We start from the raw sequence: 27,631 nt of genomic DNA on the forward strand, positions 1-27,631 counted from the left end.
TGCAAAGTGAATTAACTCTTTATTTACAGGTAGAGTGAGGCTGGCACAGAGAGAGATGGCGTGGTGTCTATGTGTGCAATGCTGGGGAAGGGGAGGAGGAGTTCACCCCCTCTCTCCTTAGTCACAGTGAGGGGGTTGGCATCCTTTGACCCAACTGACTAAAGCAGTATTCAACTGAACAAAAGCAAAGGGCTAGTGGGGAGGGACAACAGAGGGCATCATGCCCTCCCATCCTCCCCAAGTAACACCTGCTCAGCAGCAGGGCAGGAGCCTCAAGGCAGCATAGGGCTGTGCAGTGTGAGGGGCGGACAGAGCAATCCCCACAGGAGCATGTTCCATCCTTCCTCCAGATCTGCAGGGGGAGAGGGGCGGATGCATACTTGGGGAAGGGGTTTTTCCCACCCCAGAGTCCATCTCTTCCATTGGCCCCACCCCCAGCAGCACTCAGGCCCCACCCCCCAAGGGTGATCTGCACTGATGCCCCCAGTATCAAATGCCCTGCCCCTAGACATTGGTACAGGGCAGTTGCTGGGCCCCAGCACAATCCGTGGCAGTATCCTGGGCTATGGGGGCAGAGCCACAGTCAGAGGCGGGGCTACGGGGGTGGAGTCTCATCCCGAGCCTGGCTCTAGGTCCACGCTGGCCTGCCGCACCATCCTCCTGGGTCGTGATGGGGGGAGGGTGCATCCTCCAGGCTGGGGCTCCTGTGATGGGGGTGGGGAGCTAGCAGGCTCCTCTCTGGGGGGTCTTTCCTGGCCAGCTGCCTCCAGCCGCTCCTCGAACTCTCTGGTGCGGCTGAGCACCAGGGCAGCATCCATGAGCTGGGCCACAGAGTAGCGGTGCTCCATGGCATGAGCCCGGCGTGCACATGGGGCCCTGGGGCTGGGGCTCTCCACATGCTTCACAGCCTTGTGCACCTTGCCCGGTGCCGGGTGGTAGGAGATCTGCTTGCACGGCTGGGCATGGCTTCGGGGGACCTGGCGGCTGTGCTGCTGGCCTCGTCGTTTGCCTGTCTTATCTGTTGGGGCCCACGGTGGGTGCTGCTTGGCCCTGAAGCCTGGCACTGATGCCCCTGGCTCCTCCTTGTCTTGTGGAGGTGATGGTGAGGCGGCAGGTTCCGGGGAGGGGCACTCCACAGGTGACTCGTGCTCTGAGGCAGCAAACACCTGCAGGAAGGAGGAGAGAAAATGATCAGAGAACAGGTTTGCTCAGGGCACTGATAGACTCAGGCTCTCTCTTTGCTGGGCCCCAATCCCTCCCCTTCTGCACCAAATGTGGGCCCCACCTCCAGCTGCATACAGGGCTGTCCTTACCCATACACAGAATACGCAGCTGCGTAGGGCACCAGGAAATTTGGGGCATAAAATTTCCTGGTGCCCTGTGCAGCTGCCTGCTGCCCCAGCCCCACCCTCTCTATCCCCTTCCCTCTTCTCACCCCTGCTCCACCCCAGCCCTGCCCCCACTGTATCCCCTCCCCAAAGCCCCCACCTCTGCTCCGCCTCTTCCTGCCCCAGCCCTGCCCTGAGGACTCCAGAAGCAGTCGGGCTCCCTGCACTCACCGGAAAGAAGAGCGACCCAGCCCCAGCCACACCGCCGGCGAGTGCTGGGGGTGGTTCCCCCAAACCCAAGGCACCGATTCTGTGGGTGCTCTGGGGCTGGAGCGCCCATGGAAAAAAACTGGTGGGTGCTCAGCACCCACCGGCAGCTCTCCGTGGCCCTGCCCCTCTGTGCCAACTCACTTCCGCCTCCTCCGTGAGCTTGCCGCCACTTCCTGCTTCTCCTCCCTCCCAGCGCTTGCGCCACGACACAGCTGATTCGCGGGGCAGGGAGGGAAGGAGGAGGGGGAACACAGTACGCTGGGGGGAAGAGGCGGGGTTGGGGCGGGGATTTGAAGGAGGGATCCAATAGGTACAGGGAGGGAGCGGAGTTGGGGCGGGGACTTTGGGGATGTGGTTGGGAGGGGGCAGGGACAAGGTGGAGTTGGGGCAGGGTGGGGGGCACGGGCACCTACCAGCGCCGAGAAAGTTGGCTCCTATGCCCCTGACTCCTTATCCTGGCAACCAGGGGAGCAGAGCAGGCTGGGCTGGGTCACTCCACTTCCAGCAGGAAGTGGCCAGCTCCCACCCTCATGGAGGCCTGGGGCAGGGACTCACACATCCCCCCCACATAGGGCACCAAAATAGCTTGGAACGGCCCTGGCTGCATAGCACCTTCCCACACCCATATCCCACGAGCTTGGGCTTCCTCCCTCCCCCATGATGCCCTCTGGCTGTGCCACTTACCTCCCCCTCGGCAGCATTCCCCAGCGGGGTGGGGGCATCAGGGCTGTCCATCTTGCTGATGCTCCTCATCACGGCATAGAGGTTGATGCGCCGGTCACGCGGTGTCCTGGGTGTCTCTGGCACCTGCAGCACGGCCAGGTGCCCCCGGACCTCCTCAGCCCCTGAGTCGTCTGAGCCCCCCAGCTCCTCTGCCTCCTGCACCCAGATCTGGGGCCCCTTGTCCCCTGCTGGGGCCTGGGCTGGATCCTCGGGGGGCTCCCGCAGGGGCCGGAAGCAATACTGGGGTGTCGTGACTGGCTCCTCCTCCTGCCACCCTGGCTCCTCCTCTGAACTCAGTATCTCCTGGCACAGGCTCCCCTCACTTTCCGATTGATCACTGCCAGTGTCACTCCCGTTCACCGTGTCCTCCCATTGGCTGTCTCCTGCCTTCTGCTCCCACAGGCTGCTGTGCCGGCTGTGCAGAGACACACTGAGCTGAACATGAGGCACTGGGGTTGTCACAACCACCTCTGCAGGGGAAAGTGGGGCTGGGCAATGCAGGCTTCTCCCCCACCTGGATGTCACAGTGCCCTGTTCTGGGAAAGGCAGGGCAGTCTCCTCCCCCTCCCTGATGTCACAAAACCCTTGCTGGGGGGCAAGGCTAGGCAATGAAAGCTTCTCCCCCTCCTTGCAGTTACCTGGCGTCCAAGATTCCCTGGTAGAACTCCAGCTGCCTCATGAAGCTGGGGTTGGGGTGCACGATGGGGCGCCGCTCCTGCACGTGCCGGTAGGCCCGCTCCAGCTCCCAGCCGTACTCCTTCATGGCATAGGCAATCACCGTGGAGGCTGAGCGGCTTACGCCCATCTTGCAGTGCACCAACACCCGCGAGTTCTGGGCCCTGCTGGGGGATACAGGCTGGTGAGGCAGGCACAAGGGGCTCAATGCACCTTCTTCACCTCCCCTTCCCCAGAAGGGAGCTCACAGCAGCGAGCCCAAGATCGCAGCACAGGCCAGCGCAAGTGACAACAGAGGCTGCGGTATAATCCAGGAAAGCTTAGTACCGGCCGAGATTCACCTACAGAGCAGCTGCTTTACCTTGGAAGTGGATAAATCCATTAGTAGTATCACTCTGACGTGTGAGTGCTGGGGAGAATTTATCTCCTGGTGTGGAAGCCTGCCCAAAAGCACATCCCTGGGGTACTGCGACCTGGAGACCCTTTGGTGCCAACTAGCAGAGGGCATAAGTGGGCACAGGGTTTTACAGGTATCCCCTGGGTTTAACATCTACATAATAGTGCACTGAACGGAGGCACGTGAGGCTTCTACTAACAGCCAGTAATGTGCTGGTTGCTTTAATCACAGTGAGATGTGTGGATGTATCTACTGAACACTGCATTCTTAAGGCAGAATCATAGAATATTAGGGCTGGAAGAGACCTCAGGAGGTCATCTAGTCCAATCCCCTGCACAAAGCAGGACCAACACCAACTAAATCATCCCAGCCAGGGCTTTGTCAAGCTGGGCCTTAAAAACCTCTTAAGGATGGAGATTCCACCATCTTCGTAGGTAATCCATTTCAGTGCTTCATCACCCTCCTAGTGAAATAGTGTTTCCTAATATCCAACCTAGACCTCCCCCACTGCAACTCGAGACTATTGCTTCTTGTTCTGTCAGGTATGTAAGTTATGAAGGGAAGGAACAGGTTCTGTTCAGGCAGGAACAGCAAATGCTTCTCTCTCCCTGGCTGACCATTGTATCGTGTGTGGCTTCCAATATAAATCAATCTGCATACAGAGCCACCAGCTGATCAAGACCATGAGGGAGACAAGAGCTCACAATGTCTACAGGAAGGAACACCCGGCAGGAGGGCGGCCAGGTTCTAAGATCAACAAATTAGTCTGGTATATGGGGAGAATGCAGAGAGACATCTATATTCCTTCACCTAGGGGACAAGCTGTCAGACAGCTTGTCTTATGGAGGGTGACAGCTGGCCTGGTTAATAGCTGGGAGAATGGCTCTGAGTGAGCTAAGCCTCTTTGAGACAGAACAGTGTCTAAGCTCTAGAAGGCGGGTTATGATTTTGTTTAGAGGTAACCAGCTGCTTCCAGAGCTTCTAAGTACTTGCTGTTATTTCAGTCTCTTTTCTTTGATAAATAACCTTATCCTTGTTTTCCCTGTAAATGTATCACAATGCAGTGAGCTGAGATGTAAGTGAGAAGCTGAGGGGCATGGTCCCAAACGAACAATGGAGTGGTACATACGGTGAGTGTCCAGTGGAACAGGGGTTGGATGCTCCAGGAGGACACTCAGGGGTTGGAGCGTGCCTGTCGCTCATCTGCAGAGGGATAGTGGTGTCGGCGCAGGCTGAGAGGGGTGTGATTGTGTTGCCAGTGGAGTCAGGGAGCTGATCTCTGGCAGGCACAGACAAGGCTCTTTCATGCTAAGGACAGGCAGTAGTTAGGTGCTGCACAATCCTGGGTACCACAGGGAAGCGTCCTGGGGACATCGGACACTATCTGTACCGGGGCTTTAGAACAGACAAACCAGCAATATAGGAGATATTCAGACCTGTTTGACCTGGATCCCTATGGCAACAAACTTTGCCCTGACAGCAAAAAAACACGGGCCACCATTCGCGAGCTGACCCCCATGGACTACAACCAAAACGCACTGCCGCAGTAACACAGTGACACATTGCAACCCATAAACCCGCCCACGCAGCCACATGCCGAACAGAACAAGTCAAGCAGGAGACAGCAACATCCACAATGAGCAGCTCCGATACCGGGAGCTGACACGGCCACAAAACTGCTGGAACATGGAGAGGCAGCTGGATTCTGGGAGATTGAATGAACTCTTAGCCCTGTCCCGCCGCACCACCTCTTCTTCCTAAGCCTCCGTTCTTGCGCTACCTCTTCCCCCCAAGACCCCATCCCCTATCACTCACTCTTACAGCTGGTAAAAACTGATGGGGCCATGCCCCCCTGGCCCCGTTTTCCAGCACATCTGCTTCAGGGAGGGAGCACAGAAGTGCCTGCTTGACTTCTTTGATTCCAGCATGGACGTACCCAGGCTGTGGAGACAGGCCTAAGTCGTCGCACTACTCAAACCACATAAAGACCTTAAACTCTGTAACATTACCATTCAATAGCCTTATTCTGCTTACCCTACAACAGGGATGGGCAAACTATGGTCCACAGGCTGAATCCAGCCCACCAGCTGTTTTAAGCCAGCCCTCGAGCTCCTGCTGGGGAGCAGGGTCTGGGGCTTGACCCCGTTCTGGCTGAGGAGCAGGGTTGGGGGCTGCTCCATGTGGCTCCTGGAAGCAGCGGCATGGGCCCCCTCCAGCTCCTATGTGCTCCAATGGCCCCCTCCAGTGTTCCAATGGGAGCTGCAGGAGGGATTCCTGTGCATGGGTCAACGTGCAGAGCTGACTGGTGGCACCTCTGTGTAGGAGCCGGAGATAGGACATGCCGCTGCTTCCAGGAGCCACTTGAGGTAAGCACTGCCCAGAGCCTGCACTCCTGCCTTTCCCCATGCCCCAATCTCCTGCTCCAGCCCGGATCCCTCTCCCACCCTCCAATCCCCTTGATCCCTGCCCAGAGCACACTCCTGCACCCCAAACCCTTCATCCCCAGCCCCACCCCAGAGCCCGCACCCCCAACCAGAGCCCTCACCCCCTCCCACACCCCAACCCCAATTTTGTGAGCATTCATGGCTCACCATACAATTTCGATTCCCAGACGTGGCCTTCAGGCCAAAAAATTTGCCCACTCCCACCCTACAGGCTATATGAACAGAGGCTAGCAGATGGAATAGCGATAGCAGTAGAAGGCCAGTTGACTGATGACAATGCCCAGGACCTCCCTGCCTGTGGCCAAGTTGTAAACCTAACTCAACACATCGAAGATGGCTTTGAAGCCTGTAAAATTACAGAAGTTGTGCTGTTGACCTGTCGGTTGCTTATAACCCTGTGAACTATCATGGGCTTCTACTGAAGTTGCAAGGGGGCCAAAGTCATCTCCCTGCTCAAAAAATGACCTTTTTTGTCGTGATGGATGGTCAGAAAAGTCGATGTCGTACTCAATGGAACGGCTTACCCCAAGGTTTCGTGGCATCATCCTTTCTGGTTTATGTCTACACAAATGACCAACTTGAATTCCCGATGTGTGAGGTTTCATTTAGGCAGATGATCTTTGCGTCACTACCCAATTGGAAAGATTGCAGGACATTCTAACTGGCTCCCTGAGTGTACTTGGAGAATACTATCACACATGGATCCTGAATGCCAGCCCTAGCAAGACACCAGCTTAGTGTTTCAGGTGGAAGGCATGTCAGGCCAAGCACAGAATCACAGACTCATAGACTCATAAAATCATAGAATATCAGGGTTGGAAGGGACCTCAGGAGGTCATCTAGTCCAACCCCCTGCTCAAAGCAGGACCAATTTCCAACTAAATCATCCCAGCCAGGGCTTTGTCAAGCCTGACCTTAAAAACCTCTAAGGAAGGAGATTCCACCACCTCCCTAGGTAACCCATTTCAGTGCTTCATCACTCTCTGAGATCCAGACTAACACGGCTACCCCTCTGATATCTGATCTCTAAGTGAAAAAGTTTTTCCTAATATCCAACCTAAACCTCCCCCACTGCAACCTGAGACCATTACTCCTTGTTCTGTTATCTACTACCACTGAGAACACTCTAGATTCATCCTCTTTGGAACCCTCTTTCAGGTAGTTGAAAGCAGCTATCAAATCCCCCCTCATTCTTCTTTTCTGCAGACTAAACAATCCCAGTTCCCTCAGTCTCTCCTCATAAGTCATGTGCTCCAGCCCCCTAATCATTTTTGTTGCCCTCCGCTGGACTCTTTCCAATTTTTCCACACTCTTCTTGTAGTGTGGGGCCCAAAACTGGACTCAGTACTCCAGATGAGGCCTCATCAATGTCGAATAGAGGGGAATGATCACGTCCCTCAATCTGCTCGCAATGCCCCTCCTTATACAGCCCAAAATTCCATTAGCCTTCTTGGCAAAAAGGCCACACTGTTGACTCATATCCAGCTTCCCGTCCACTGTAACCCCTAGGTTCTTTTCTGCAGAACTGCTTCCTAGCCATTCGGTCCCTAGTCTGTAACAGTGAATGGGATTCTTCCGTCCTAAGTGCAGGACTCGGCACTTGTCCTTGTTGAACCTCATCAGGTTTCTTTTGGCCCAGTCCTCTAATTTATCTAGGTCCCTCTGTATCCTATCCCTACCCTCCAGTGTATCTACCACTCCTCGCAGTTTAGTGTCATCTGCAAACTTGCTGAGAGTGCAGTCCACGCCATCCTCCATATCATTAATGAAGACATTGAACAAAACCGGTCCCAGGACCGACCCTTGGGGCACTCCGCTTGAAACCGGCTGCCAACTAGACATGGAGCTGTTGATCACTACTCGTTGAGCCTGACGATCTAGCCAGCTTTCTATCCATCTTATAGTCCATTCATCCAGCCCATACTTCTTTAACTTGCTGGTAAGAATACTGTGAGAGACTGTATCAAAAGCTTTGCTAAAGTCAAGGAATAACACATCCACTGCTTTCCCCTCATCCACAGATCCAGTTATCTCCTCATAGAAGGCAATTAGGTTAGTCAGGCATGACTTGCCCTTGGTAAATCCATGCTGACTGTTCCTGATCACTTTCTTCTCCTCTAAGTGCTTCAGAATTGATTCCTTGAGGACCTGCTCCATGATTTTTCCAGGGACTGAGGTGAGGCTGACTGGCCTGTAGTTCCCCAGATCCTTCTCCTTCCCTTTTTTAAAGATGGGCACTATAGTAGTCTTTTTCCAGTCATCCGGGACTTCCCCCATTCACCATGAGTTTTCAAAGAAAATGGCTGTGAAAGCAGAATGAATTATATTGTAAGAATAGAAAGGATTAAAGAAATGTTGTCTGTACCTTTAAGCAAAATTGTTGGAATGTTGCAATCCAGGTGTCAGGAATACAGACATTAACATAGAACAATTGCATAGTTTAAGGGCAATTGGTGAAGTATTAGCCTTAGATCGATAACAGTTAGTAAGGAAGTAGGATATGCATGCTGTGCCCCAGGTGAATTTTACTGTTTTGCTTTCTTTGTCTCTTTGTCTAAATTCCCGCTCTTTTATCTGTATAAATAAGACTGTTTGGGCCTTGCATGGCCACTCACATATTCTGAATGTTATTGGCGGAGCGCTGCGCTAACAAACAGAGTGGTCTGACAAATTGTGAGTCCTGATTCTAACTTTGACATGGCCAATGGCTCTGCAATCACATCCTCCAACTCCTTTAGCATCCTTGGATGCAGCGCATCCAACCCCATGGACTTATGCTCGTCCAGTTTTTCTAAATAGTCCCGAACCACTTCTTTCTCCACAGAGGGCTGGTCATCTTCTCCCCATACTGTGCTGCCCAGTGCAGCAGTCTGGGAGCTCACCTTGTTTGTGAAGACAGAGGAAAAAAATCATTGAGTACATTAGCTTTTTCCATAACCTCTGTCACTAGGTTGCCTCCCTCATTCAGTATGGGGCCCACACTTTCCTTGACTTTCTTCTTGTTACTAACATACCTGAAGAAACCCTTCTTGTTATTCTTAACATCTCTTGCTAGCTGCAACTCCAAGTGTGATTTGGCCTTTCTCATTTCACTCTTGCATGCCTGAGCAATATTTTTATACTCCTCCCTGGTCATTTGTCCAAGCTTCGACTTCTTGTAAGCTTCTTTTTTGTGTTTAAGATCAGCAAGGATTTCACTGTTAAGCCAAGCTTGTCGCCTGCCATATTTACTATTCTTCCTACACATCGGGATGTTTTTTTCCTGCAACCTCAATAAGGGTTCTTTAAAATACAGCCAGCTCTCCTGGACTCCTTTGCCCCTCATGTTATTTTCCCAGGGGATCCTGCCCATCAGTTCCCTGAGGGAGTCAAAGTCTGCTTTTTTGAAGTCCATGGTCTGTATTCTGCTGCTCTCGTTTCTTCCTTGTGTGAGGATCCTGAACTCGACCATCTCATGGTCACTGCCTCCCAGATTCCAATCCACTTTTGCTTCCTCTACTAAATCTTCTTGATCTGCTGCTCACAGAGAAGAGCTGTGCCCCTAGTTGGTTCCCTAAGCACTTGCACCAGGAAATTGTCCCCTAAACTTTCCAAAAACTTCCTGGATTGTCGGTGCACCGCTGTATTGCTCTCCCAGCAGATATCAGGGTGATTAAAGTCTCCCATGAGAACCAGGGCCTGCGACCTAGTAACTTCTGCTAGTTGCCGGAAGAAAGCCTCGTCCACCTCATCCCCCTGGTCTGGTGATCTATAGCAGACTCCCACCACGACATCACCCTTATTGCTCACATTTCTAAACTTAATCCAGAGACTCTCAGGTTTTTCTGCAGTTTCATACCGGAGCTCTGAGGAGTCATACTGCTCTCTTACATACAGTGCAACTCCCTCACCTTTTCTGCCCTGCCTGTCCTTCCTGAACAGTTTATATCCATCCATGACAGTACTCCAGTCCTGTGAGTTATTCCACCAAGTCTCTTATTCCAATCACATCATAGTTCCTTGACTGTGCCAGGATGCCAGTTCTCCCTGCTTGTTTCCCATGCTTCTTGCATTTGGGTATAGGCACTTAAGATAACTAGCTGATTGTCTCGCTTTCTCCGTCTGAGACAGGAGTCCTCCCCTCTTGCACTCTCCTGCTCATGCTTCCTCCCGGTATCCCATTTCCCCACTTACCTTTGGTCTCCTTCTAAGCGAAACTATTGTGGGCTGGTACAATCCTTGAGCTCTATGAATATCCAGTGTACCTAACAGTCACATTAGACAGAACACTGGCACTCAAAGAGCACATCGAGAAGCTGAAAAAGAAAGTGAACTGCAGGAATTGCCTACTTCAAAAACTGGGCTATATAAAAAGGGGAGCTGACCCTAAAACACACCAACTAACCCGTCTTGCCCTAGCTCCAGAATACTGTGCCCTGTATGGTCCAGCATGAGTTATGCACACAAAGTTGTTACTGAACTCAATCAATCCCGCAGGATCATCACAGGCACTATTAAACTGTAGCTATACTGCCTTGCAGGGACTGTGCCACCATCAGTGAGGTAGAAAGGAGAGACCAAAAGAGGTGCAGGATCCCAGATACCCACTGCATGGACACATTGCACCATCCAGGAGGCTAAAGTCTCAAAAGAGCTTTGTCTCTGAAAATCCCTTACCCCAAATACCTCTGTGGCAAGCTCCAGAGTAACAAAGAAGCAGGAGAACTTGGAGAACCTGATTCCTTCAGAGCCACTCCCTCTGGGCACGACCTTGAATGAAAACTCTGCATTGTGGCTCCCCAGGGGCAGTGCAACATCTCCAAATTTGAACAGTCTCTTGGGGAACCCCCTTTGTGGTGCCAGGCCCCCAAGTGGTCTCCTTCTTCCTGCACAGGGCAGGCCACATGGCCTCCTGGGCCTCTGTCATAAACAGATAGCTAAGGGTTAATGTCTCTTTCACCTGGAAAGGAGTAACCTGAAACACCTGACCAGAGGACCAATCAGGAAACAAGACTTTTTCAAATCTGGGTGGAGGGAAGTTTGTGTGTGAGTCCTTTGTTCTGGTTTTGTGCCTGTCTCTCTCTCGGCTATGAGAGGATTTCTGTCTCTTGCTTTCTAATCTTCTGTTTCCAAGTTGTAAGTACAAATATAGTAAGGCAGTAAGGTTTATATTGTTTTCTTTTGTATTTACGTGTGTGTAGTTGCTGGAATGTTTTGAATTGTATTCTTTTTGAATAAGGCTGTTTATTCATATTTCTTTTAAGCAATTGACCCTGTATTTGTCACCTTGATACAGAGAGACCGTTTTTATGTATTTTTTCTTTCTTTTTATATAAAGCTTTCTTTTAAGACCTGTTGGAGTTTTTCTTTAGTGGGGAACTCCAGGGAATTGAGTCTGCAGCTCACCAGGGAATTGGTGGGAGGAAGAAGTCAGGGGGAAATCTGTGTGTGTTAGATTTACTAGCCTGACTTTGTATTCCCTCTGGGTGAAGAGGGAAGTACTTGTGTTTCCAGGGCTGGAAACCTGGAGGGTGGTGTCCCTCTGTTTAGATTCACGGAGCTTGCTTCTGTGTATCTCTCCAGGAACCCAGGGAGGGAACACCTAGAGGGGGGAAGGGAAATGGTTTATTCCCCTTTGTTGTGAGACTCAAGGGATTTGGGTCTTGGGGTCCCCAGGGAAGGTTTTTGTGGGGGACCAGAGTGCCCCAAAACACTAATTTTTTGGGTGGTGGCAGCTTTACCAGGTCCAAGCTGGTAACTAAGTTTGGAGGTTTTCATGCTAACCCCCATATTTTGGATGCTAAGGTCCAAATCTGGGATTAGGTTATGACATGGTGTGCAGTGGTGGGATAGATAGATAGAATCCAGAAGCCAGTAGGAATATTATATTTTTCTTTTCTCTGCTAGGGGCTTTTTAGCAGAGAGGGTTTGGTTTTAAAAGGAACCAGAGAGAATTTTTTTTCTCTGCTCTCTCTGGCAGTTGTGGCTTGCATATTAAGCAAGGAACCATTAAGGAGCTATTAAGGGTCTTTTGTGACAATAGCACTCCCATTGAGAGTCATTACCAGCACAATACACATGCAAATAAAGTGGTTTTTCTGGTTTACTTTACATTTAAAAGATTAGCTAGAGGAAGAAAGGGAAAAAGGCACTGTTGCTAGGCAGACCCCAGGAGGCAACAGAGCCTGCAGTTCAGACAATAAACACCAGAGGGCACCCCAACACAAGAAAACAGGAACCACGACTTCCAAGGAAAAAAGGGAGGCCGAAGAACAAATGAAAGAAGCTGAACACAGGCGACAACTGGAAAAAAGACAAAAAGAGGTGGAGCTGAAAGAAAAGGAAGAAAACATCAAACTGGCAGCCTACAAAAGAGAACAAGCAGCCAAAGAGGCAGCCCACAAAAGGAAACAAGAAGAAGAAGAGGTGGCCCACAGAAGGAAACAAGAAGAAGAAGAGGCAGCCTACAGAAGACAGATAGAACTCCAGAGGGAGACCCACCGACAGGCCATGGAATTAGAAAAGGCTAAGCAACAGGCTCCAGCCAATCCTAACAACCCTTCACCAATTATAGTTCCACATCCCAGGAAATTTCCCACCTACAAGGCAGGTGATGACACTGACGCCTTCTTGGAAAATTTTGAAAGAGCCTGTCTTGGGTACAGCATCCCTGAAAACCAGTACATGGTAGAACTGAGGCCACAGCTCAGTGGACCTTTAGCAGAGGTGGCAGCTGAAATGCCTAAGGAGAAAATGAACGACTATAAACTTTTTCAAACTAAGGCCAGATACAGAATGGGGATAACCCCGGATCATGCCCGTCGGCGTTTCAGAACCCGAAAGTGGAAACCAGATGTGTCATTTCCCAAACACGCCTACTATGTTGGGAAAAATTATGAGGCGTGGATATCAGGACACAATGTTAAATCCTTGGAAGAACTGCACCTCCTCATACAAATGGAGCAGTTCTTGGATGGTGTTCCTGAGGACATAACACGGTACATACAAGATGGAAAACCCAAAAATCTCACCGAGGCAGGGGAGATTGGAGCCAGATGGATGGAAGTAGCAGAAAGCAAGAAAGCTACTGTCAAGGGGAACGAATACCCCAGAGGGCACACCGACCATAAACCCTACAACCGAGGATAGCCAAAGACCCCACATACAACCCAAGTAAAGCCACAGACGCCCTATTCTTCCACCTCACCAGTCTCCAGTAACTCACCTCAACCCAGTGACCCATCAGATGGAAGATGCTTTAAGTGTAATGAACTGGGACATATCAAGGCCAACTGCCAAAAGACCACCAACCGAGTGCAGTTCATTACACCACCATCACACCAAAGATCCCCAGGCCCAGATGCCTCTCAAATACCCTTGGAGCGAAGGGAAAATTTGAGAGTGGGCGGAAAGAAGGTTACTGCGTGGAGAGACACGGGGGCACAAGTGTCAGCTATCCACCAATCCTTCGCTCCTGCCTTCCTGCTTTACACTGGGAACTTTGTTCAGTGAGGCCAGCTGAGAGAGACTCCTGGTAGAGACTTGTCCCCTCTTCAGGGATTAATGCACCTCACCCAGCATTTGCAGTGACACCAAACAGTGTGGGCAGAACAATCAGGTTTCTTAGTCAGCTGCGACCCAGCCGAGGAAGGCCTTAGGCTGGCACAGAGAAGAGAAGGCTGAAACCTGATCTATTGTGGTCAGCCCAGATCCCAGCCAAGCTGTGGCGTCGCGTGAACTTCACTTTCAGGCTCGCTGTCTCTCTCTGACTTCTTTCCTTAAATCAGTTCCCAGGTGAGAGCTCCAAGCTTCTTCCAGCAGCCACCCACAGCCCTCCCCCACCTCCCAGTCCTTTGTTCTGGAGATGGGCTCTGCTCAGCTTCCCGCCTTGTCCTGGTGAGTGCGCTTTCCATTGTCTTCTCAGATGTTCTGCCAGTCTTTTTTAACAACTCATTCAGTCCGCTCTGACAGCTAGGCCATACCAACGAAAACACCCCTCCCCCATGTCTCAGCCTTCACTGACAGCAAGCTTAGTACTTTTCCCCCCACACCAGGTCGCCATGCGAGGTCTAAGGGAAACGGAAGCACACACATAGGCTTGTAAAAATACTACAGAAAATTCCCGCTCTGTCACACACAGACGTACTCTAAATCAAGTGAGAGCCGGGGTGGCAGAGACAGGTGACAATACGATCAAGTGGAAGCTGAGGAATGGCCCAGATGTGAATGTGGAGAGCCTAGGCAAACACCTCAGTGCTGCCCCCATCAACATCAGTCCTCCTGAGAAACTATTTGAGATAAGACACACTCTCTGGTCATGGCTGTGGTTTTGGAGTGATAAGCTATGATGATTATCTCAGAGATGCTCTCCACGCTCCTTTTTCCAGTGCCCACAAGTGACCCAGATTACATGTAATCCTGTCCACCCATGTCTTTGGACATGTCTCCCCCATACTCACTCCTTTTGTAATACACTCTGCAAGAGGCAGCTTATGTCGCCACCTAGAGGCTGCAGCCCCCAGTGCACCCACAGAGAGGACAAAGGACCAATTGCCACCTCCGGATCTCATTTAGCTCCAGTGACAGAGGCTGAGGTGTGTGGAGCTGATGGGTGACAAGAGGGGTGATTCGCTCGGTTATCAGCACATGCACAATTCCTTCGCCCCAAGCCTCCCACTTACCGGACAGCCGAGATGAAGTGATATGTCTCCTTCCAGTAGGGCAGCAGCTGGGAGGCCTCTTCATCATAGAGCCGCACATTCAGGTAGGTGAAATGTGCCGGGAAGAAATTGTCTATTTCTCGGGTCACGTTGAGGATGTGGCTGATTCTGATACAGAGGAGGAGTCAGGGAGGTGCTGGGGGCTCCCTAGTACTACCACACCCCGAAACACCCTACTTCCAATGCCAACCCAGCAGGTAGCCTTGGAGACAAGCTGCCCTGCCCCCACTAGGAGCACCAAGCAGGGTGGTGAGGCAGTGCAGGAGGCAGGATTCAAACTCAGCTCAGACAGCCCCTTGCAGCCTGGAGAACAATAGGCAGGCAAGGACAGGGTCACTCCAAGATACCCATCCCCCAGCGCTTGGCCTCCCGTGTTTCAGTATGTACCCCGGTCAAGATGGCTGCAGTGACGACCCTGCCCTACAAGCAGCAGCAGACTCGCTAATCTCTCTACACCATCTAGCCACTGCAGGGTGATGGAAAGTTGCCCTGGGTCAACACAGGCCAGGTGGGGAATCTTCCCCTGACCCTCCCCCAGGGCCGGAGCACACACCTGTTGCGCTGCAGCTCCTCCAGGTTGGCTGCGTTCCACTCGGAGCCCTAGAGACAGGCAGAGAGGGGGACAGCAGGGTGAATGGACAAATGGGGAAATCCAGGGCAGCGACTGCAGCCGCTCCCTTAGCGCCGTCTCAAGGAAAGTCCTAGCCCCAGGGAGTTAAGTCCAGCCCTGAGTAACTGCAAGAGTGCCCCCTGCTGGAGAGGATGGGACTGGAGTAGCTGGGAGTTCCCCCAACAACCAGTGCTTCTGCCCCACTTCCCACAGCGCCCCCTGCTGGGAGAGGCCAGAACTGGACTAGCTCTCCCCACAGCCTGCACTTCTGCTCCACTCCCTGCAGTGGCCCCTGCTGGAAGAGGCCAGGACAGAGCTTTCCCAAGCCCCTGGCAGCTCCTCACTAGGTACAGGTGGTCAAAGATCTTGGAGGGACGGTCCATTTGAGCCATGATGAGCAGCATCTCGTTATCAATGAACTCCTTGTACTCCTTCAGGCTGCAGCTAGTGCGGTGCTCCAGCTCTGTGCGGATCTGCAAGGGGAACGGACCATCAGAGGGAAGATCCCACTCTGGCCCCAGGAGGGGGAGGTGAGGTTGGCTGGTTACTCCCACTTCCCCCTAACCCATACATCCTGCCCCTTTTTCCCTCCCGTCCCCCTCAGCCAATCGCTTCCCACGCCACCTTTACCCACAAATGCATGCCCATCCCCATCTTCCACCCCGACCTGCCTCCTCCTCATGCACCCCACCTCCTTGGAGGTGATGCTCTCCAGATCAGCCGTAGCCATCAGCTCACGCAGTTTGGCCCGGATCTTCCGCTCCATAAGTTCACGCTCCGTTGGCCTGGGGCACAGAGAAAGGTGGGGTGTCAAAGCCCACAGGGCTCCCAGATTCTGCCCTCAGACCCTGCCCCACTGTTAGGGTTTGGCTTGATCCAACCAATTTGCAGGCTCTAGGGAGGATTCGAACCTGGTGCTCAGCCAGTCAGCATCTAGCATTCGAGGCTCTTACAGGGAGCCCTGCCCCATCTAGATCCCCACCTGCTGCTGAGGTGGAGGCTGCCCCACAGGAAGAGGTACATGTGTGGCTCGCTGAATGAAGCTGGTGGGGGAGCCACACTGTGCCGATCCTCCCCCAACCCCCTCCCAGCGCTCCCGGCCTGGTACTGACCGGTCAGAGAAGAGGGCAGGGGAGTCGGGCCGCACGGACTCCAGGTCAGACATGGCCAGCCACTCGTTGATGCAGCTCTGCTCTGAGGCTATGGCACGCTGGTACCACTCAGCCCAGCCCAGCGCACTGCCCCCAGGGAAGTGGTTGTTTTGGACGGCTTCATTGCACGCCTTGTGCAGCACCTGCAGCACTGACCTGGAGGAGGGGAGCAGATAGGCAGATTGACGTCAGATTGGAGACACAACACGCATGAGGCACAGACCTCTGCCCACAGGGACTGGCAGGGGAAGGCGACTTCCCATATGGGACCCCACCCACTTCCCTGCTGCTTGGTTAGTGCCTGGGAGCAGGGCATCTGCACTACAACTACTTTACCATAACAGCCCGTGTGATAAATGAACGTTGGGGGGGGCGGGAGAGCTCCCTTTTGTGGACACCCAGCCAACCAGTTAGCTACAAAATCCCTGTTAGTAGTTATTCTCTACTTGCTTTACCTGTAAAGGGTTAATAAGCCCACAGGTAAAAGGAAGGGAATGGGAACCTGACCAAAAGGGCCAATGGGAGGGCTATAACTTTTTAAAATTGGGAAAAATCTTCCCTTTGTCTGTCTGTCTGTGGTTCTCTGGGAAAGAGCAGAGACACAGAGCAGCAATGCTGTACACAGCTTTAATACAAGGTATGAAAAAGGATCAAATCATACCTCAACCCATACCTGGCATGGGGAAAAATTAGTGGGTGTTCTGCACACACCAGCAGCCAAGCTCCCTGCCCTGCCCCACCTCACCTCCTCCCCTGAGCAAGCTCTGGGAGAGAGTGGGGAAGAGGCGGGGAAGAGGTGGAGCTAGGGTGGGGATTTGGGGCAGGGGCAGGGAGGGGGCCGAGTTGGGGCAGGGACTTTGGGGAAAGGGTTGAAATGGGGAGGTGCCGGGAGCGGGGGGGTCGAGCACCCACTGGCACCATTAGAAGTCAGCCCCTATGCCTCAACCCTACTTATCTGAAACCCCAAATATGTAAGTAATCAGGGAATGCCTAGGAAGACACGATTAGGGTTATTTCTTTTATTTCTTCTTGGCTTGTGGAGTTCTCTGTGCTAAGCCCAGATGCTTTTGTTTGCTTGTAACTTTTAAGCTGAACCGTAAGACAGCTATCCTGATGCTTAATTTTTGTAATTGTTTCTTTTAAGGTTTAGCAAAAAGCCTAAATTCCAAATGTATTTCCTTTCTTTTTGGGTTTAACAAAGTTGACGTTTTTTAAGAACAGGACTGGATTTTTGTGTCCCTAAGAGGTTTGTGCATGTTGTTTAATTAGCTGGTAGCAACAGCTGATTTCCTTTGTTTTCTTTCTCAGCTCTTCCCCAGGGGTGTGTGTGTGTGACAGAGAGAGGGCTTGAGGGTATCCCACAGGAAGGAATTCCCAAGTGAGCCTTCCTGAGTCCCAAGGGGTTTTTTTGCAGTTGGGTGGTTACAGCATCTACCCATCCAAGGTCAGAGTGAAACTCTTTAACTGTTTGGAAGTTTAATACAAGCCTGGAGTGGCCAGTATTAATTTTTAGAATCATTGCGGGCTCCTACCTTCTGTACTTGAAGTGCCAGAGTGGGGAATCAGCCTTGACAACCTATTCCATCGACTGCAGGGCTTTGGAGCAGGGATACACACAGGGGGGTGGGGGGAGGGAGGGAGGAGAGGTCCCACAGCTGTCCCACAGTCTCCCATGGCCACTGCACCTCCCCGCCAGGGCAATCCCCACAAATATCCCTCCACCTCCCATGGCCACTGTGACGTTGCAGTCTATATGGTTTTGTAAAAATAAGCTAATGAGTGAATATAATGCAACTGGAATATGCTTCATGCAAAAGGTCTCTTGTAAGGTATCATTACAAAGCTTATAATCTACTGAGTGTGGTCATCCTATTTGTATAAATGTACCACTCTTGTATCTGATGACTGTTTTACCTGTAAGTCTTCCTATATGTGTGTGTGCTGGCAAGTGGGTAATGAAGTCTTGCAGTGACATGTGATCGTGTCACCTGAACTGGAATCCATCTCTAACCTGGTGTCTTTCCATTGAGAAGGAGGGGGTGGGAACCCAGAGAGGGACAAAGGATTCCCGCCTTATGCAAAAGATATATAAATGGGTGGAACAGAACAAGGGAAGTAGCCATCATGAAGAATCCCCTAACTACCACCTGAGCTGAGACAAGAGCTGTACCGGGGAAAGAGTTGTGGCCAGGTCTGGAAGGTGTCCAGTCTGAGAAAAAAAACTTACAGAAACATTTCTGAGGATGAGATTATCTGTATTCAGTTTGATTAGACATAGATTTGCGCATTTTATTTTATTTTGCTTGGTGACTTACTTTGTTTTGTCTGCTACTACTTGGAACCACTTAAAGCCTACTTTCTGTATTTAATAAAATCACTTTTTACTTATTTATTAACTCAGAGTATGTCATACCTGGGGAAGCAAACAACTATGCATCTCTCTCTATCAGTGTTATAGAGGGCAAACAATTTATGAGTTTACCCTGTATAAGCTTTATACAGGATAAAACGGATTTATTTGGGTTTAGACCCCATTGGGAGTTGGGCATCTGAGAGTTTAAAGACAGGAACACTTCTGTGAGCTGCTTTCAGGTAAACCTGCAGCTTTGGGGCAAGTAATTCAGACCTTAGGTCTGTGCTGGAGCAAACGGGAGTGTCTGGCTCAGCAAGACAGGGTGCTGGAGTCCTGAGCTGGCAGGGAAAGCAGGGGTAGAAGTAGTCTGAGCACATCAGATGGCAGCCCCCAGGGGGGTTCTGTGATCCAACCTGTCACAGCCATCATAACTCCACCCTACGGCAATCCCCTCAGATATCCCTCCTCCTCCTGTGGCCACCACACCGCCCCCACGCAGGGCAATTCCCACAGATATCCCACCACCTCCTGTGGCCACCGCACCTCCACCCCAGGGCAATCCCCATATATATCCCTCCACCTCCCGTGGCCACCATACCTCCCCCCTAGGGCAATCCCCGTAGATATCCCTCCACCCCAGCGGCCATGACAGCTCCCTCAAAGGAAACCCTAGAGGTATCCCTCTATTTTCTGCAGCCATGACACCTCCTCCCTGGGGCTATCCCCACAGATATCCCCTGCTTTCCAAGTCTGATGGGGGGGAACAAATGGAAAGATCACAGTCCAGCCCAAATCCCATTTCTCCAACTCTGTCTCTAAACCCTTGTCCATTCCCCCCACAATCCCACAGCTCCCACCAGCTGCACGTGACAGGCAGTATGGGGGTCACTCACCACATGGTCTGCACAGATATGGGTTTGAAGATGCGTGTCTGCCCCCAGGACGTCACACTGAAGCCCCTAGAGACACAGAGAGGAAGGCAGGGATTTCACAGGGGGGTTGGGCAGGGAGAAGGGGCTGGAGGCAGGAGGGGAGGAAGACATTCACCCTTAACACACAGAACTGGACTGAGCAGCTCTATGAATGCTAGGTGCCAGCTAGGGTGACCAGACAGCAAATGTGAAAAATCGGGATGGGAGTGGGGAGTAATAGGAGCCTATATAAGAAAAAGACCCAAAAATCGGAACTGTCCCTATAAAATCGGGACATCTGGTCACCCTAGTGCCAACCCAACAGCTCCCTGCAAGTCATATCACATGCATGAGCAGAGTAGGGTGGCTTTCAGCGTCTGGGATCTGAGAGTCAAGCTGGGCTTTCTCTGCTCCATACAGCAGCACCGCATCCCTGATCCACATGAGCCATTTGCAGGGGGAGGAGAGTGTCCTGCTATTCTCCCAACCTCCAGCCACAAACCAAGCCCTGTCCATTTAAGAAGCCCCTCCCCACATAGACTCTCAGCTTCTATTAGAAAAACTGATGTCTGGGCCTTGCAGTGCTTCATATAGCCACTAGAGGTCACAATGTGCACTAAAGAGCTCCAAATTGTGTAAGGACCCTGGTAAACAAAGGAGTCAAAGCTGGGACTCAAGCTGGAGGACAGAAGGCTGTAGCTTTTTCCTTTAATAAATGCCACCTGTTCAAGGAGGTCTGTGAGGCTAGTGGGTAGAGCACTAGCTAGGACTGAAAACACCTGGGTTTCTACTTCCGGCTTGGCTACTGGCCTGCTAGGTGATCTTGGACAAGTCACTTCCCCACTCTGTGCCTCAGTTTCCTCATCTGTAAAATGGTGCTAATGATCCTGACTTTCTTTGTATAGAGCTTTGAGATTTACTGATGAAAAGCCCTAGATAGGAGCCAAATGTTGTTGTTATTACTCAGATCACCACAGAGACATCTGTCTGAGTATGCAAGCAGCTCAGAGCAACAACTGGGAGAGGTACGAATGTGTATCAATTTGTGATGTTGACTCTGAAACCTAAGGATGGTCCATTAAAGTTTCCTACATTAGGAAACATTTTGGTAAAATTTCTCATTGCTGACTGGGCTAGCAATGGCTGGTTAAGATGCAGCTGGCTCTGCAGAACACATGGGATCCTGAGCACCTTGCGTGGGACATGGCTGGTGGTGCTGCTGTGAAAGCTGGCATGTCTCTCAGAGTCCCACGACTCTGTTTGGAGAGAGGAGGGGAGCTGTGTGCCAGGCAGCAGTTCAGGCAATGAATCTAGAGCCTGTACTACCATCTCCACCCAGAAGAAGGCAGGACAGGCTGTTGCTGGGGGCACTGTGTGTGGCATGTGGGGGGTGAAACGCAGTCCGGATTGGACGCAAGGCAGAATTTCCCTCTCTCCCCCCCCCACCATCCCCGCACAGGAGATCTCCCCATGGGGGCAGCACAGACGACTAAGGTCTCTTACCCATCACCATCGAGGAAGACCTGGGTGTCACTCCAGAGGGGCAGCACCATCCCCAGGGTGCATCTGGTCGACCTAGGGGCAGAGAGAGGGGTCAGAGCGCACAGCATTTGTACGGGGGGGGGTGAGAGTAGGGGTCCCCACTGGGGTGTGGGAGAGGTTCCAGACTTGGAACAAGGACCCCACAGACTCCAGCTCCCTGCTCATGTCCAGGGTTCTGCTCTGATGCTGGGGGGCAGCCCAAGGGCAGAGCAAAGAGTTTGTCCACTCTGGTTCTGAGAGCTCAGGGTTCAGGTAGCTCCTTCCATGGGTTGTGGGGCATGAACCCCCCACTCCTCAGTCCTACTCCCCACCACCCTAATTCCCCCCTCCTCTGTGCTCCCCCTCCCCGCCTCACTCGCCAATGCAACCCTTGCATCCACCATCCCTCCCTGCTCCTCACTGCGCTCCCCCAATCTCCTCACCCCTCTTCAGGGAAGTCCACGCCCAGAAGCACTGTCTCGCTCTTGTCCTCCAGCTCCTCTGTTGACACGAGCAGCAGGTACCGGATCCGGTGGGGCCGGGTTGACTCCAGCCGCACAGCCTGGAGACAAAGCCAGAGGCAGACTGAGACCTGCCTCTCCATGTGACTTCCTGGTGCCCCTGCTATGCCCCTGCTTCTGTATCACAGCGCCCTCTGCTGGGGAAGGCAGGGCTAGGCAGTGTAGGCTCCACCCCCTCCTTGGTGTCCCATTGCCCCCTGCTGGGGAGGACAGGGCTCGGCAGTGCTTCTCCCCCTTCCCAATTTCCCAGCTCCCTCACTGGGGAGGGCAGCGTGGACAGGGCAGGCTCCTCCTTATCCCCAATTTCCCAGCATCTCCTGCTGGGGAGGGCAGGGCTGGGCAGTGCAGGCTCCTCCCCAATTTCCTAGCATCCCCTGCTGGAGAGGGAGGGGTTGGGCAGTGGTTTCCCAACTCAGATGTTAAGAGATGAACCCTTGGTCTCTGTTCTGCTCTGGCGTGGTCAGTGCCCAACTGGGACTCAGCAATCCACACACAGCTCTCAGAGATGGGGGGCCCCTGGGGGCACAGGGAGCGTGACTTAGCCTTGCAAGCAAGGGAAGCTCTGAGCAACCCTGGGAAGCTCCCTGCAGAGTCCCCTGGGCTGGACTGTGCAGCTGACTCTGGCTGCCAGCCTAGGAGGCGAGAGCAAGAGCCCTGCAGCCATAAATGGGGAACTGGCTGCTCAGAAATGAGATTCCACAGGCAGGGATCCCCTCCCCCAACAAACTCCACGCTGCACACAGAGAGCACCCCATCTGCCCCTGCCCAGCCCCACCCTCCCCAGCAAGGGGCACTGTGACACCAGGGGGGAGGAACCTGCACTGCCCAGCCCTGCCCTCTCCAACCTGGCATGACATCCTGTACCCTGCCGGTGGGTGGAGCAGCCTACGTGCTAGAGTGGTTAACAATTCTCCAATAAGGCTGGGCCAGTGCCAGGGATGGGGGGAGGGACCAGGCCTGGGATCGCAAACAATGAATAATGCTCATGCAATGGATGGACTACAACCCTGAGCCAGTCTGCCTGGGAGGGTGTCTGTGCATGCAGGGCTGTGGGGAGTGGGATGGAGGGGAGGAGGCGCTGCAGGAACTGGGCCGGTGCAATCAGGATGGGGAGGGGCAGCTGCAGCAGGGAGTGGGGAGAAGGGAAGGAGTAGGGCAGTGAGTAACAGGGCTCAGGAGAGGGGCAGTAAGAGTGCAGGAAGACACAGGCATGGGAGGTGCAGTCTGCCCCTTCCCCTCCTCACCTACAGTATATATCCTGTTGTTGCTTCCCCCTTGAGCACCAAGATCAAACCTGCTAGGCTGTTCCAAGCTGTGCTCACCCACCCCACCCAGGGCACTGGCTGGGGACCTAGGCCTTGTGAATGGAGGCGCCAAGTTGAGGTGAAGTGGGAGCAATGCATTGTGGGTACACCGAGATAGCTGCTCCAGCAGCACTGGAGTCTGGGGGGCTGGATCAGCTTATTGGGCTAATCCGGGGTAGGGGGTGATAGTGGGGAGATGCTGGACTAGAGGGTCCCATAGAGCTGATCTGGGGCGGGGAGGGAGGGGGAGATGATGGACTAGATTGACTCATGGGGCTGATCTGGGTAGGAGGATGCTGGACTGGATGGACCCATGAGGCTGATATGGGGCAGGCTGGCAGGGAGGGAGGTGAAGGGAAGGGTTGATCCTGAGCTGGATGAATCCAGTGGTTTGATGACCTGATGCGGCGACTGTCCGCATCACTCATCTCCGCTCCCGTCCCACTGTTTCCACCCCCTGGTCTGTTCTCTCCTAGGAGCTACCTCAGGCCAGCTCTGCCCTATCTCACCAGGCGGATGGCATCCTCTTGCCGCAACAGCCCCATCATCAGCTGCAGGTGCTGCTCCTGCTGGCTTTGCATTTGGTCCGGAGAGGGCGGGGCTTCTTGCACCGTCTCCAGCTTCTCCTCTTCCGGCAAGAGTAAGGCAGCCCCTTTGACCATGACGAAGCTGTGGCTGGGCGGAGAGAGGGGAGAGGACATAGATATGAGACAGAGGAACATCCTGCACCTACAAGGGAAGCTGGCCCTGGGGGAGGGGAGGGACCCACTCTGTCAAATTTGAGCACGCCAGCTTCCACTGAGAAAAAGAAGGGTTGTGAAGGCAACCTCCCAGACGTGAGGCATCTGCCTGAGTCTGTGGGCAGGCAGCTCCTGCGCCTCAGCAGCTGCTCAGAGCTTTGACACTAACCAGCCCCTGGACAATTTCAGAGCAGGTGATTACATGCACGCAGGGGGCAGAGGTAAAACTATCCAGGGGCAGGTTAGTTTCACCCTGGGGCTCTGAGCAGATGCAAAGGCTTGGGTGATTCATGGGGGCAAGATTTAAAAGTCAGTAGGGTGGAGAGAGATTGATAGGAGCACCCTCCCCCTCAGCAGCCCAGATGCTTAGGGGGCTAATATGGGGCAGAGTCCCTTCTCCTATCCAGCAGCTATAGGGCAGGACCTTCAAATGCAAGAGGGAGGGCCCAGCATGGGAATCTCAGCACCGCTTCCTCCTTCCAAACAGCAGTGTGCACAGTCATCGCTCCTCCCTGGTGGGACCACACTGCTTGCCTCCCATCTCTTGCCAGTGACTGCGTAGCAGGTGGAGGGGGTCTGGGGTTGGGAACCAGCTTCCCTTTGGCTGGGAGGGGAGGTTATGGAAGTGGCACCTCACCGTCGCTGCAGCTGGCTCCTCCTGGAAACCTCTTCATCCTGCAAAAGAACCACAGACAGATAGATCAGCCCCAGGCTGGGCACAGAACTTGCTCCCCTGCAGGGGGTGGGCATGTAGGCCATGACCCCATGGCACCCAGTTAGGGCCAGAGATGAGGATGTACCATCCCCCAAGCTCCAGCACAGGCAGGGCAGGTCCAGAGCAAGGAACAAGGATAAGGCAGCTCCTCTGGCCCTGTGGGATGTGAGCGGCACCTCAGGAGCCCCAGGAACAAGTTGGCACTGCAGGGCCCTGGGGAAATTCCTGAGCGGCAGTGCTGGGCAGCAGCTAGTGCCTGCAGATGTCTGAATAGGAGCTGGCCCACTGATCACCCTGCCAGGAGCCCAGTGGTGCCAAAGGGGTCTCACATTCTGCCAGCAGAGCTCTCAGTTCAGAGATGGTGACCTTGTATTGTGTCACCCTTAGTGCCCCAGACCTAAAAACAAGAATCTGGAGTCAGGGGAGGATCACAGTCCCCATATCTCATTCTTGAATACTTTCCTTTAAACAACCAGAGAAATTCCCCACCAAAAAAACTTTGTTAAGGATGTAAACAGAATAGCAGCATTGCCAGGCACCCGCGTGCGCTGGGAGTCTGGAACAGTGGCCTGGCTCTCCCACCCTTACTGGCCATTTCTCCCTGGGGAGGGCAGAGGTGTTTCAAGCCCCCCATGAGAGCAACAGAGCAAGGGGGACCAGGGATGCCTGGAAAGCCAATGAGGAAGGGCTCCTGGGAGCATGTAGGTGGGGAAGGGGCAGCCAGGAGGAGGAACTGCGGACAAAACAGAGATAGCAGCCTTAGCAGCGGGGAGCTGACAGGAGAGGAGAACCCTGCCCTCAGTGAAGCGCCCCCTTGTGTCCAAGAAGTATCCTGCAGGAGGATTCCTGCTCAGCTGTGGCAGCCTGCAGGGGTCACCTGACTCCTGCCCCTCCCAGGAGCACGCACAGAGAGCTGAACAGACAGCAGGAGAGTGTGGCTGATGTGACAGAGGAGCCAGGCTTGGTAGCAGGGTCAGGAACTCCTGCACCCTGGGCCCTCTACTCCAATGGTGCCTGAAACTACTGTGGATCCCTGCAGCCTGCAAGGCACTCGCTCAAGGTCACAGTTGCTGGCACAGGAAGCTGAAGTTTCATGATGTTGGCTGGGGTTTGCCACCCACTGTCAGGCTGCAACGGGGAAATGGCCGCATTCGGGGCAGGCATCACCCCGACGCCTCCCGCCTATTTAGAGCATTGACTGGGCCATGAGCCCTTTCGGGCACCATCCATGGCCTCAGCCTAGGTATCAGGACCTTTTTGTTCCCTCCTGGGAGCCAGAACGGGGCTCGCAGCCCAGTGACAATTTCCTCTGACATTTTTTAGTGTGGAAAATAATATTAACAGCATCCTGGCCCTTCCTGAGCAGCAGCTCCCAGCAGAGCGCGTGCAACCAGACACGACGCTCATAAGCCCACGCAGCCAGGAGACTGCTGTACACAGGAAAACAGAGTGTGAATCCTGGCGCTAGTGCCCCTGGTCATGGATCCTGCTTCAGGGGGGTGGGGGGTAGGGTGACCAGATGTCCCAATTTTATAGGGACAGTCCTGATTTTTGGGTCTTTTTCCTATACAGGCTTCTGTTACCCCCCACCCCCTACCCAGATTTTTCACATTTGCTGTCTGGTCACCTGGGGGGAAGGGGGAGAGTATCAATCCTAGTGCTAGTGCCTGGGGTGTGCATCCCACTGGAGGGTGACTCCTAGTGCTAATGCATGGGGTGTGGATCCCGCTGGGGGAAGGCTGGGGGGTGAGTGCTAGTGCCCGGGACATGGATCCTGCTGGGGGGAGGGGTCTGGAAGGTGAATCCTAGCACTAGTGCCTGGGGTGTGGATCCCGCTGTAGGGGCACTGGGGGGTGAACCCAGGCGCTGGGGCCCCAGATCCCACTGCACTCAGCGTGACTTTGCAGACTGCAAGACGATAACTGAAGGGGAAGCAGCCTCCTAAGGAAGTGTCCGTTTGTGAAACTTAATGACAAGTCAGTACCGGTGGCCAATAAACCACAGGGTAGCGCAGGCTGCGCAAACGGAATTAGAGCCAGCCACAGACACTGGGCACCCATGCGTAATGGCAGCCCTCTTGATGTGCACTACAGCACCCCTTGCTGGAAGAGGCTGGGGTTGGAGTAGCCGGGAGCTCCCCCCTCACCAGTGCTCCCATCCCGCACCCTGCAGCAAGAGGCTGGGGCTGGGGCAGCCGGGCACACCCCCACAGCCAGTGCTCCCACCCTGCTCCCTACAGCGCCCCCTGCTGGGAGAGGCTTGGGCTTGACTAGCTGGGAGCTCCCCTCAGAGCCAGTGCCCCCACCCCGTTCACCATAGCGCCCCCCTGCTGGGAGAGGCTGGGGCTGGAAGAGCTGGGAGCTCCATCCTCGCCAGTGCTCCCCCATGCTCCCTGCAGCGCCCTCTGCTGGGAGAGGCTGGGGCTGGAGCAGCTGGGCACACCCCCACCGCCAGCGCTGCAGGGCACTAATCACTCCACAAGCTTCGTCCCCCCAGCCATGGAGCTCGGTAGGGAGCAGAGACAGCCCCAAAGCCGACGCAGGAACTAGCGCCGAGGCACAGAGAGGACGGGAAGGGAGGAGGAGGAGCCCAGCTGGGACAGGGGCTGGCCCGGGTGTGGGTCAGGGAAAGGGGAGCCCGGCTCGGGGAGTCCAGCTGGGGCCGGGCAGGGGTCCCGGCTGGGGCTGGAATGGGGCCGGGCAGAGGCCCCGGCTGGAGCAGGACAGGCACTCACCTTGCGGCCGGTGGGGGAGCCGTGGCCGCTACTGACTGGGGACCTGCGGACGGTGACCAGCGCCATGCGCCCCCTGGCCCCACCTGTCACAAACTTCGGGCGCCCCCGGCCGTCCGCCGCTGCCGCCTGGACCAGGAAGAGCCGGGAGGCTGCAGCGCCAGGCGCCTCCCCTGAGGGCGGCCCTTAAAGGGGCAGCCCGGCCCCAGAGCTTCCGCGGGAGACAGTGACTGCCAAGAAGGGGACGTAGGGTGAGCTGAGACCCTGCTAGCGCCCTCCAGGGTGGTGCCCCTCAATCCCCACCGCAGCCGCTGATCTCCCAGTCCTGGGCTGCCCCCACAGCTCTGCCAGTGCCCTTGTGTCCTGTCCCACAGAGCCCTGCTCTCCCGGTCCTGGGCTGCCCCCCACAGCTCTGCCAGTGCACCTCTGTCCTACCCCAGAGCCCCCTGCTATCCCAGCCCCACGCTCTGTTAATACACCTCAATCCCTAGTAACCGCTGAACCGGCTATTCCTGTCTAGGTCTGCATGTCCCAGGAG

At 54.0% G+C, this 27,631-nt stretch overlaps 1 protein-coding gene across 2 annotated transcripts; it reads right to left on the reverse strand.

Moving 5' to 3' along the window:
* SSH3 (slingshot protein phosphatase 3) lies at nucleotides 1–27,240 on the reverse strand. Of its 2 annotated transcripts, none has more exons than XM_030561034.1 (14): nucleotides 27,097–27,240; nucleotides 24,285–24,322; nucleotides 23,417–23,582; nucleotides 21,526–21,644; nucleotides 21,065–21,136; nucleotides 19,544–19,609; nucleotides 16,259–16,453; nucleotides 15,838–15,931; nucleotides 15,491–15,619; nucleotides 15,090–15,136; nucleotides 14,498–14,644; nucleotides 2,960–3,160; nucleotides 2,283–2,736; nucleotides 1–1,166 (listed from the first exon to the last, which is right to left on the reverse strand). In XM_030561034.1, exons 1-14 carry the CDS (start codon nucleotides 27,160–27,162, stop codon nucleotides 612–614), a joined length of 2,349 nt encoding a protein of 782 aa, XP_030416894.1. In that variant the 5' UTR covers nucleotides 27,163–27,240; the 3' UTR covers nucleotides 1–611. The 2 variants fall into 2 exon arrangements, with proteins under 2 accessions (XP_030416894.1, XP_030416893.1); XM_030561033.1 differs by having other exon boundaries at nucleotides 2,960–3,163.
* Nucleotides 27,241–27,631: the final 391 nt, after the last annotated feature.

This window comes from Gopherus evgoodei, chromosome 4, assembly GCF_007399415.2.
Source record: "Gopherus evgoodei ecotype Sinaloan lineage chromosome 4, rGopEvg1_v1.p, whole genome shotgun sequence".
In the NCBI taxonomy this organism is placed as follows: domain Eukaryota; kingdom Metazoa; phylum Chordata; order Testudines; family Testudinidae; genus Gopherus; species Gopherus evgoodei.

Excerpts from the sequence above, each read along its gene's own strand:
- SSH3 (XM_030561033.1), bottom strand. The coding sequence starts at position 27,162 with ATGGCGCTGGTCACCGTCCGCAGGTCCCCAGTCAGTAGCGGCCACGGC. Across the intron at positions 23,583-24,284 it reads AGGAGCCAGCTGCAGCGACG|CCACAGCTTCGTCATGGTCA; the intron begins GTGAGGTGCCAC and ends CTCTCCGCCCAG. Across the intron at positions 14,645-15,089 it reads GAGGAGCTGCAGCGCAACAG|AATCAGCCACATCCTCAACG; the intron begins GTGTGTGCTCCG and ends CCTCTGTATCAG.